A 12,333-nucleotide genomic window follows, 5' to 3' on the forward strand; every position below is an offset into this window, starting at 1 on the left:
ACGCACAAATACATGTAGCGTTCTGTATTTTTATATATGAAGTCTAAAAAAACCCCCAAACTCATAGAAAAAGAGAACAGGTTTGTGGTTACCAGAGGCAAAGGGGTAGGAGGTAAGAGAATTGGGTGAAAGCGGTCAAAAGTTACAATCTTCCAGTTATAAGATAAATAAGTACTAAGGATGCAATGTACAACATGCTGACTATAGTTAACACTGCTGTATGATATATTTTAAAGTTGCTAAGAGCGTAGATCTCAAAAGTTCTTATCTCAAGGGAAACAAAAAATTTTTTATCACTATATGAGGTGATGGATTTTAACTAAACTTACTGTGATAATCATTTCCCAATATACGTATGTCTAGTCAGTATACTGTACACTTTAAACTTATATATAGTGCTGTGTACCAATTATACCCCAATAAAACTGAAACCAGAAAAGAAAGAACAGCAGGAAATGTGTAAACTTTCACTACAAGCTCGAACCCTGTGTTACCTACTGTATTCATTTTCTATTGCTGCATAACAAATTACCACAAATTTAGAAGCTTATACCACCCTCCATTTATTATCTCACAGTTCCACAGGTCAGAAGTCTGGGTGGGCTTGGCTGTGTTCTCTGCATGGAGTATCACAAAGACAAACTCAAGTGTCGACTGGGATGAGCTCTTATCTGAAGGCTCTGGGGAAGAGCTGCTTCCAAGCTTATTCAGGTTGTTGGCAGAATTCACGTCCTTGGGCATGTAGAACTGAGATCCCATTTTCTTTCTGGCTATCTAGAAACTACCTGGATTTCTTGGCTCATGGGCGCCTTCCTCCATCTTCAAAGCCAATAATTGTGGGTTGAATCCTTCTTACACTTAGAATCTCTCTGACTCCCTCTTCTATGAGCAGCCAAAGAAAACTCCCTGCTTTTAAAGGGCTCAGATGATTAGATCAGGTGCACCTGGATAGTCTCCCTAGATTAAGGTCAACTGATTAGCAATCTTAATTACAACTGAAAAATTACTTTTGCCATGTAACATAATATAATCACAGGAGTAACACCAGGGACAGAGGTCATGGGCATCTAGGATTCTGTCTACCATACTGACGCTTCATCTGTCCAGCACCACTGACCTTCATTGTATCCCTAGTGATACCATTCACCCAAACATTGTAAAGTTGTCTTTAAAAACAAATGCTGCTAGTCAGTGATTCCGAGTCCACTTTCCAGGTTACAGTAATTAAGACTGGGATACCATAAAAATATCATATTTAAAGTTATAGGAACTGAGTTTAAGTTCCAAGAGTTCAGAGAAGAGAGAAGTCAGTATGAGCTGGGGAAAGCTTCATAAAGGAAGTGGCAGCCAAGCAGAGCTTTCAAGATTGCACATAATTTGGGGAGGCAAGAGCATGACTAGAGACAGGAATAAAAAGTGCATCTATTGAGCAGTGAGGAGAACCACCTGATAGCTTGTTGGGGAATGACGGAAGGTAAGGTTAAACAGCTGAGGGAAGCTAAAGTAAGATGGCTTTGTGAACCAGGACAAGAGTGTGCACTTGATTCAATGAGAAATACTGAGCCTTTGAAAACCCTTTTAGGTTTCTGTAGGAGTATGCTAAATGGTTGGAAATTTTGGGATTGGTGAGAAAAATGAGATTACAGAAAGAATAATTAGAAAGCTATGGGGGACACAAATTTCTTATCTATTAGAGACACACACTGACAGTCTATGATGAGTGGGTTGGGCTTTAACATATTCCAGAAAGAAAATAAGGGGGAAGAATGGCAAAATGTTTATAACTGATGAAGCTTTATGCCAGGTACATGAGCGTTCAGTACAATATTCTCTCTACTTTTGAGTATGTTTGAATTTTTCCATAATGAAATGGGGGTTTTTTTGTTGTTGTTTTTTTTTAAGATATTTTTTGATAAAATGGGGTTTTTTTAAAGCCAATTGTAGTAATCTGGGAAAACCTAGACATGGGTGGTGACAGGAAAAATAGAAAGAAAAAAAAAAAAGACTGACTAATTCAGCATACATTTGACCTTGATAACAGATTTGATATAACAACTTCAGCTGAGGGAAGAAACAAAACTGACTGATTTTTATAGCCTTGGAAATAGAATAATGTCATAAAAGAGAGCCTGTCAACTGTCTATAAATTCCTGAACTTTAAACAATGTACCTCATTGGACTGTATGATTGGAATGTGTATGGAAATTAATAAACTATGTAAGTTAAATTTCTGTCTATGGATCTCTTACTCTGTCTACTGCACCACATGAAAAAACTGGACAGATTTTCATCAAATTTAGAGGGTCTGTTTGGAAAAATCTACCTATCTAATATAGCCCCATTTGCTCTACACAAAAAATCATTTTGTGGGACCCTAGGTGTGTCTCATTCATTTATTTTTATTCTTAAGGTAATATAGTATATTATTTTTCAATTTTCTACTAGTTGAGTCCAGGAATTTACGTTTTTAAAAAGTTTTCCAGGGACTTCCCTGGTGGTCCAGTGGCTAAGACTCTGCACTCCCAATGCAGGGGGCCTGGGTTTGATCCCTGGTCAGGGAACTAGATCCCACATGCCGCAACTAAGAGTTCGCATGCCAGAACTAAAGATCCCACACGCCACAACAAAGATCCCATACGCGGCAACGACGATCCCGTGTGCTGTGATTAAGACCTGGCGCAGCCAAATTAATTAATTAATTAATTTAAAAAATAGATAAATACAAAATAAAAAGTTTTCCAGGAACCTGGAAAGATTTGAGTAGAAGCACCCAAAAGGTTCAAATGCTTGCTTGTTTTCCCAAGTGATATATTTTAAATTTTTTTAGATAGACATAAGAACTTACACCAGACAAAATTGTTATCCTGAAGATTAATAATTCTCATTTCTATATATGCAAGAGCCTAAAAAGGATAATTTTTTGACAATTTTAAAGTAATTCTGGAAGGAATACTTCTTAGGAGCAGAAAGGGAGAGAGAGACTTTTTTAAAAATGAATGAAAGTGATATCTAATGTAAAAAACATTTGGAGCCGATTTGGAAAGAGAGCCAATTCGGAAAGAGACAGGTCTCATGGGCAGGCTCCCACTGAGATGACTGCCCAAACTAAAGAAACTTAAGTCCACAGAGAGAAGAGCAGTTCACTTGCAGAGCGGTGAGGCCCCCAAGGCTTCCAGGAAAGCCAATCAGGAGGGACCCCACACTCTCATACAAGTACTTGAAACTAAAATCCTGCCTGAGAGACATTGGCTGCAGATACAGAGAGAAGGACATGTGAATTAAGATACCACGAACTGAGAAAATAAATAACAATTTCAAGCTTAAGCCCCAAATCAATTAAGCTAAGGAATCTAGCAGTATTTCACAATTTGAAATGTGTCCCTATTGTCAAGCCCAAAGATACTAAGCTGTTGCAAAAGGAAGTACATGCTGGATCTAATCACCAAGTCCACAGAACTACTGAAATCTTTATTCAGATTAATAGGCAGAATCCTTTTCACTTAAAAAGGTAATATCTAGGCCTAAAAAAGTATATTTTAATGGAACTTGGCAAAATGGATCAATATTTATTGTCTGAAACCGTGGATTTCCTTGATACTTTTCACTTCCAAGCTTCTGCAGTTTCCAGTAAGTGCTTACTCTGGTGTTATCATTACAAGGTCAAATGGTCTAAAATGCAGGCATTTCATCTGTGATCATGTTGCTTCCCACATGGGCAACTCTAGATAGTGTGATCCAAGGTGAAGAGTAGCAGGTTTATTCATATGTGTGCCAGAGAGTAAAATGACTAATGATCATCAAAGAAGATTTGTTGTAAGTTTCAAACAATTAAAGCTCTTTAAATCATTATGGTAACTTCTAAAATTTTATCTCAATAATTATTCTATTGTTTCTATTAAAGTTTATCAATGGTTAATGAGTCTCCTGGTCAATGCCAGGTGTTACAGGTAATGAATGAAATGGAGATGACATATCATACATTAAATCAAAAATTATGTATAAGAGATACTCATAGATTCTGAAGACAGACTACAGGATTGCTCAAAAAGAAGAAGTCATCTTAATCACTTTGAGAGGAATGATAGTAGCAGAAAAGATTATAAAGGCTCTTTCCCTAGGGGTTAAATGGTACCCCCCCAAAAAAAGATATAGTCATGTCCTAATCCTCAGAACCTGTCAATGTGATCTCAATTGGAAAAAGGGTCTTAGCACATGTAATTAAGAATCTCAAAATGAGGTCATCGTGGGTTATCTAGGTGGGCCCTAAGTCCAATGACAAGTGTCCTTATAAGAGACACACAGTGGAGGGACTTCTCCGGTGATCCAGTGGTTAAGACTCAGGGCTTCCACTGCCGGGACGCAGGTTCCATCCCACGTGCTGCACGGTGCAGCCTAAAAGAGAAAGAAAGAGACACACAGTGGAAAACACAGGGAGAAGGGGAGAAGGCCATATGAAAATGGAGACAGAGATTGGAGTTATAATGCTACAAGCCAAGGGATGCCTGGGTCTGCCAGAAACTGCAAGAGGCAAAGAAGGATTCTCCCCTATAGCATTTGGAGACAGCACGGTTCTGACACACCTTGATTTCAGATGGCTGGCCTCCAGAACTGTAAGAATAAATTTCTCTGTTTTAGGCCACCAAGTTTGCGGTAATTTGTTACATAGTCCTAGGAAACTAGGACTAAAACCTGTGGATTAAAAGCCAGATGACCTTAGAAAAGTGTTTTCTGAGAGAAAAAAAAACAAAAACAGCTTAGGTGACTCATGATCTCTCCTTCAAAGCTAGTTTCTATAACACAGGATCAAACATGTCTGGCACGTAGCAGGCATTCATCAGTTTCCCGCCTCATCCCCATGGGCATTCCAGCAACCCATTCTGTTACCACCATATAGCTACCGCCCAGCCACAGGTTCTCTCCAAAGTCTGCATTTCCTAATTAATTTAGACTAAACTGCGCACTAGAATCATCTTCACATGTACCTGCTGGAAGCCCTAAAAACCCTGGAGATTCTGATTCAGGGCATCTGGGGTGGAGCCAAGGCATTTGCACAATTAACAAGCTTCACAAAAGCTTGGACTAGCTGTCTAGCTACTCTACCCCAAAATCTTCTTGGGCTGATAGGCAAGGGGAATAGTGCGATGGAGGGAGCAGGGGGCAAGGGGTTGGAGGAAAAAGGACACACATAGGAAAGCTAGACACACTGAGAGAAATCTCCACTTAGTCCTCCTGGAAATGTGCCATCCACGCAATGTTTCTGCGCCTGCAAAGGTAGAGTGAGGGGACTGAGAAGATAAAGTGAAACCAGACTTGGTGTATAGCTGAAGATAAGTCTTCTGGGATTAAATCATAAACTCCATGTGGATGATAAAATGTTTATACATTGAGGTATAAAATATACTGCAAAAATATAAATTAAAAAGGAAGTCATGAAATTAAATTCAATTTAAGAAGTATTTATTGAACATCTCCTATGTGTCAGATACTGTGCTAGGTGCGGAGCCTCTGATGAAGAATAAGATGGCCATTCGCCTCCTCTCAAGGACAAGTCCAGGGCACTAGCAGGAAAACCAAAAACCCAGTAGTCTGGTTATAACTAATGTAAAACCTTGTACCCAGGCCTGATCTCAGAGAGACAAACAAGAATTTAGTCATTGAAGTTGATTTCTTCCTGGAGTCGTGTTCAATACAGAACTGATGTTATCAGAAAATGAAAGTTGGTAGTACTGAGTTTAAGAAGTTGACATTTACTAAAGGTTAGAGGAATTTGAGGAAGTTCTCCCCTCCTGATTAGGTAAGAATATAGAAAGGATATTAAATGCGACTGATTTGATTAACAAATAGAGCTGAAGATTTGGTCTCTGACACTTGAGGGAATTCCTTAGTGAAACACCAAACTACATTATTAGAATTAATCCTTTGCACAGAAGGACTACCTGATTTTTTTTAAAAAAGAGTGCCAGCTATGCCACTTTTCATTAACATATCATTGATATCATTGTTATATGGCTGAGTTAAGTTAGAACCATGATAGTCATTAACGCATTAGTACTTTATAGTATACCTCTGGCTTGAAACACCACTTCCCCCAAAACCAATGATCCCAACCAGGATTGGCATACATTCATTCACTCATTTAACCAGTATTTTATAAGTTCCTACCTATGCTAGGCACTCTGCTAGGCACTGATGTTGCAGCAATGAGCTTGTAGTCTTGGCTTCTATGGGGGTCATTCTTTTTTTTTTTTTCTTTTTTTTTATAAATGTATTTATTTTATTTATTTACTTTTGGCTGCTTTGGTTCTTTGTTGCTGTGCACGGCTTTCTCTAGTTGTGGTGAGCGGGGCTTACTCTTTGATGCAGTGCGCAGGCTTCTCATTGCGGTGGCTTCTCTTGTTGCGGAGCACAGTCTTTAGGCGTGCAGCTTCAGTAGTTGTGGCACGCGGGCTCAGTAGTTGTGGCTCACGGGCTCTAGAGCGCAGGCTCAGTAGTTGTGGCGCATGGGCTTAGTTGCTCCGCGGCATGTGGGATCTTCCCGGACCAGGGCTCGAACCTGTGTCCCCTGCATTGGCAGGCGGGTTCTCAACCACTGCACCACCAGGGAAGCCCTATGGGGGTCATTCTTTAAGGAACATTCCATCAAGAACCACCCTCTATACCCATACGGCAGATATTCGCTAATCAATTACAGTACCCTCTCCTGCCAAACCCCTAGACTGCCTGAAGATCTTTCTCAACGTGCTACTCATGAGAATATTACCAGTTAGAGGTAGAACACAAGATGAAACTTACTGGCCATCCAAATGCTAACCAAGCTACAATGAATCACTTGTGGTTTCTCCCAGAATACTATTGCCTTGGTTCATGTCATTTTGTTTCATTCACCTCCCTCTCCACTTGTATGAACATTCAAATTGACTCTTCTGAAGATACAGCTCAAATGCTCTACCTTGAAGTCTCCCTAGTGCTCCCCTTTCAGATATAAAGTCTTCCTCTTTAGAATCTTTATATTTCTTCCTCTTTTTTCTAATACAGTACATGCCATGTCTCCCACATATGTATCTTAAGGATAAGAAATATGCCTTTTATGTCTTCGAACACCTCATACTATCTGACAGCTTTGCGCACACACGCGCGCACACACACACACAATCACATACTTGCTAAGCACTGGTTCAGTTAATTAATTATGAGAGAATTTGAGATTAAGAGAGAACATATAAGCTCACTTGGGAAAAAGCTCACAGTATATCTATGTTCAATGGAGGTATATCATTTCCACTGTTCTGGTAATCAGGTTGCATTTGCAATACAAACTGCTCTTGAGATTTCATTTATATGAGAGAAGAAAAATTATACTTGATGTACAGAAATAGAACTACAGTACATTTTTTTTTATAAATTTATTAATTTTATGTATCTATTTTTGGCTGCGTTGGGTCTCCGTTGCTGCACACGGGCTTTCTCTAGATGCGGCAAGCGGGGGCTACTCTTTGTTGTGGTGCGCGGGCTTCTCACTGTGGTGGCTTCTCTTGTTGCGGAGCACGGACTCTAGGTGTGCAGGCTTCAGTAGTTGTGGCTCGCGGGCTCTAGAGCGCAGGCTCGGTAGTTGTGGCACACGGGCTTAGTTGCTCCGTGGTATGTGGGATCTTCCCGGACCAGGGCTCGAACCCGTGTCCCCTGCACTGGCAGGCGGATTCTTAACCACTGCACCATCAGGGAAGCCCTACAGTACATTCTCAACCTGTGAGTCATTGGCCCCTGGTGGTTGTGAAACCCCTGATATCGTAAACAGCATTTGTGCGTATATGCACACCAGTTTCTCAAAAGAGTTTACAAGAACTAGAATACATGTGCAATGATTGACTGATGTTGACAGATGTTGATGTGTTTATTCTCACTCGTCAAAATGGCATGTTGGGAAATGGAGGGACCCCATTTACTGCTCTTCCCAGGTTTACATCTCTCGGAATGACGCTGGTAATCTCCAAATTGTTTTTCCTATGTTCACTGCTCCCACAAAATAAAGTATGAAAAATACAGTCATAAACATAGAGACTTATCTTTTTTAGCACATAAACTTCTATAGATCAACAATATCTTTTAAACTTCCATGATATTTTCAGAACCTAGTAAATCTCTACTAACGAACTTGGCAAAGAGTTTTTTCATGTTAAATCTTATATAACTTCAGGAAACTCACTCTCAAAAAAACCCTAATTTAAAGGATATTGGCTAATTTAAAGGATTTAGATTAGTAATTAATAGCACTTCTCAACCTTGGGAAATATAAATAAGGGAATAGGAAAAGAAAATGCATATCCTTAAGAAGAATAGTATTACTGAATTAATGTTTATTTAAAGCCATGCATGAGTTTTTCCATGAGTGTGAATGGACAGATTCACATCACAGCCATACTTTCAGATACCAAATAACTATAACTAACTTTTGTCTGCAAGACATACTGGGTCAAACAATGTGATCGATCCAAAGGTTATCTTTTTTTGAAGGATTTAAGCACTTAGCTACAAAGATGATTAGCCAGTAAATTGCTTACGAGACTTCTCATTTAAAAGAAAAAAAGAAAGGTTTTTCATGAATCAAATTTATTACAAAGAATTAATGTACAATCAAAGCCAAATACGTTCCTCGGGGTATGCCAGAGATAAGCAAAATAATATTATTAGAATTAAAGTTACTAAAAAGTTCGGCATTTTTTTTCTGAATGGTAATATGAAACATCATGGTACGTTATCATTATTTGACAACAGAAAACCAGTAAAACATGTTTCAATATTGACTTTTTGTTGTTCTTATAAAGGTAAAACAAACATTCCAACAGAGCAAGTAAATCATAAATTCTAGAAAGTGAGTCATAAAGAGGTGTTCTCTTTAACAGCATGCAATTCCCTACAAATAATGTATCTCATCTCAAAGCATATTTACAATTCAAACAGAGCTCTGCCAGCCACTAAAGGAACAACTCTCCATCTGTTTCATCTACAGAGATGGTGATTACACAGCTCCTCTGAATGCATATGATTTTTAAAAATAGTGAAAATCCACTTGTTCTTTTCTAGTTTATTGATTTACACATTCAAATGTGGCCATGTTAATGATCACATGTACAAATATTTGTACAAATATTTTAGAAGACAAAAATAACAACTATATACAGTTTGCAAAGATCAAACTTTACCCATAGTACCCTCCGTCTAGTCCAACGACTAGAGACTTTCCAACACCAATAACTATCAGGTACTGCATCAGGCCAAATGAAGCCTCAACACTACGTCCAGATTTATTTTTTAACTTCCAAATGCTTTTATTTTTCTTTAAAGAAAAAGTTTACAATTCACCTCCTTTTAAACCGGCAATAGCTACATAAGCGATGCCTTATGCCACAAATCAAAGCCTTCTCCTATCCAAAAGCTACTGTTAATTGAAGTCAACTTTACCACTCAGATTAAATTCAGATGTCTAGAGCCCAGATACCTGGGTATGAAATATTACAATCTGCCAAGAGGAATTAGATATTTTTCTTCTTTTCTTTTAACATAACCCACTATATAATAGTGAACTAAATATGTTTGTTTCATGGAAACAACTTACATTTGCCAGTACAGAGCAAATGGTCTATGTACAGATACATTAGGACTGCCTAACTGACAGTGAGTATTGCTGACCAGGCTCCCAGCCAATGGAGCTAATACGGTGGAGCTCTCTGCTGAATGGACTTTCCCTTCAGGATACGTCGGATCTGGAAAGGAAACCAATAGGATTTGTGAGGGTTTTCTCCTACGATCAAAGTACCACATCTCCTTCAGTTTCTTTCCTTTCTTATATACTCTACACCATTCCTTTCTACTTGTAAGTAAGTATATGAAGAAATATGCAACAGTATGTGTCAAGATTTTAAGGGGACAAAAAAAAAAAACGACAACTCCTTTTAAAGTTTACTATAGACCTGCTATAATGATCTTTGAGTACAAGAAAGTAAAGCATCTCCATTAAAAATTATCTGAGGTTGAAAATCTCCAACAGTTTAACTAAGACCTATATTCTTTTCCTAATCTTTACTCCTGTTATTTTTGAGAACATTTAATATAACGCAGTAATCATAGTTATTATAATATCTCACCTACCTTGATGTCAGCCTCAACCAAGAACCGAGAGCCCACCTTACACACACAAGTAAATTATAATGCCCTTCGAGTCAAGATAGCTGTCATGACCTCCAAGAATTAAAGCATCTGTGCATGACTGTATGGATCACAGGAAACCCCCAGGCTCATTCAGAGTCTAGTAATTGATTTTATACCCCAGCCTGACAAATTTTATGATCTGTCTCTCAGCCCACAGAAGATGAGAAGCAACAAATTAGAAGAAAGAAGATTGCAATAGGGGATGCAATTGACAGCTGCTAGAAGGAGACGCAATGACCATAGTCTGACAATAAAACCAAAGAAAAGACCCTCCCTCCACACACAGAGACACAAAAAATACAAAAGCAGGAAGGAGAGTAATCCAAGAACATTTAGCAAAGAGTCAAGCAGCTCTCCATGTTCAATACTCCCTGAGAACATCACTCTATGACTGCACACCACAAACAGCAAACCAGAAGTGAACAGTGCGCTTAGGACTCTGCCATTTACTATTTAAAGGTGGTCCCTATGCCTGGACCCACTCTGAGTCTCAGTCTTTCCAGCTGAACCTTCACCCTGCAAAGTTTTCCTAACTATTAAGTGGCATAATATACAGGAAAACTCTACAAATCATCAAGTGATTCGTTTTAAGCTATAAAGAGCTCCACAAATATGAGTTAGTATAACATTATGGTCATAGCGAGGGCTGTAAATCAAAGGCAAGGCTAAATTGCATTCCATATATTTTATTTTGTGATTATTAAAGTATGTAACGACCCACAGCCACAATCTCTCATTTCCTCCAGGGAAAGAGTTTCATCAAAAATATTTTAAGTTCTTCCAAACGTATGGACACCAAGGGGGGAAACTGGTGGTCGGCGGCGGGGGGCAGGGGGTGTGATGAATTGGGAGATTGGGATTGACATGTATACACTAATATGTATAAAATGGATAACTAATAGGAACCTGCTGCTTAAAAAAATAAATTTAAAATATATATTTTAAGTTCTTAAAAAGAGTCAGTTCTTGTTATCAAGAAAAGTTTAGTCATATGAAACTGTTCAATCCCCAAATATAATATATTGGGTTGGCCAAAAAGTTCATTCAAGTTTTTCATAACAGCTTACAGCAAAAACCAAACAAACTTTTTGGCCAACCCAGTAGAACCATATGATGAGAAAAGCATAATTTTATTTAAAGTATAAAATATTTCTAGGTTCTAAATTACATAAATAACCTTCCCATTTTTTATTTAGGATCAACTAGTAGATAGAAATCATTGTTAACAGCTAATGTTTACTGAGCAGCACCCACTTATGTGCCTGGGACTATTCTGAATACTCTACAGACACTGACTCATTTAATATGCACAATATTTGAAGGCTCATCACTTACTCACAAAACTAAGATTCTCTTTCTTTAGTGTGTGCAGGAACCTTGGTTCCTCCTCTTTCATCAACTTCCAAATGTCAAACTATTCTGACTTAGCCCAAACCCAAGTTTGTGTCTTGGAAGAAAAAGAAAGACTAGCTGACTTCTGAACATTTGGGGTCCATGGATAAACCCTCAAATTTCTTACTCTTCCTTTGGAGACAAAGCAATTGACTCTAAAGGGCTACAGTGACCACTGTTGAGACACAGATGTTGATAAAGCCCACCTGAAGAGTGCCAGCTGGCCCCTGCCCCTTATGTTTCAGAACAATGCCTAAAAGTATTTCTTCTCCCTTCTGTGGCCCTCACCTGTTCTCCCACAGGGCCATCAGGAACCAAATGCACTGGCTGTTCGTTCTCCAAGTTCCGAGTACTTGGGTCTGCTCCCTTCCTCATCAACAGGCGGACTGCGTCCAACTGTGTCACCCGATATTGCAGGCTGGCAGCAACATGGAGGGCGGTGTTTCCATTGTAAGCCTAAAGACAAAGAGACAAAACGACACCCATCAGGAAGGGAGACTTGCATGAAAGCAGCTCAAAAGCTTGAAGAAGGTATAAAGAAGGTTATTCCAACTCTTGTGCAGTTCTTGAACGCTTCTAAAAGTACCTTTGCATTCACAAAAGACAGGCAACTGGGCAGTTCCAAAAAGAGGCGAATGAGTTCCAGATTTGCTTCTTCAGCTGCCAAATGCAGGGCTGTGCGGCCACTTTTACGATCCTTGTCAAAGGCAAGAGGGGGGAAAAAATGAACATCCA

General features: G+C 38.9%; 1 protein-coding gene across 10 annotated transcripts in view; it reads right to left on the bottom strand.

Annotated features, from left to right (window-relative positions):
• The window catches only part of NFKBIZ (NFKB inhibitor zeta), a 290,471-nt gene that overhangs the window by 270,691 nt on the left and 7,447 nt on the right, over window positions 1–12,333 (bottom strand). For 6 of the 10 annotated variants that reach the window (XR_014263082.1, XR_014263083.1, XR_014263084.1 and 3 more), the window contains exons 10-12: window positions 12,185–12,295; window positions 11,887–12,054; window positions 9,614–9,761 (exon numbers count right to left, since the gene is read on the bottom strand). Coding sequence is in view for 3 of the 10 variants with exons in the window: in XM_082460412.1 (XP_082316538.1) it covers window positions 4,264–4,392; window positions 11,887–12,054; window positions 12,185–12,295 (408 nt within the window). In the remaining 7 variants the exon portion in view is untranslated. Of the gene's footprint in view, window positions 1–4,132; window positions 4,393–6,167; window positions 8,011–8,332; window positions 9,762–11,886; window positions 12,055–12,184; window positions 12,296–12,333 lie in introns of those variants that run through there. The other 4 variants (XR_014263088.1, XM_082460412.1, XM_082460413.1 and 1 more) reach the window with 4 other exon arrangements.

This window comes from Balaenoptera physalus (assembly GCF_965194825.1).
Source record: "Balaenoptera physalus genome assembly, chromosome: 4".
NCBI classification, from domain to species: domain Eukaryota; kingdom Metazoa; phylum Chordata; class Mammalia; order Artiodactyla; family Balaenopteridae; genus Balaenoptera; species Balaenoptera physalus.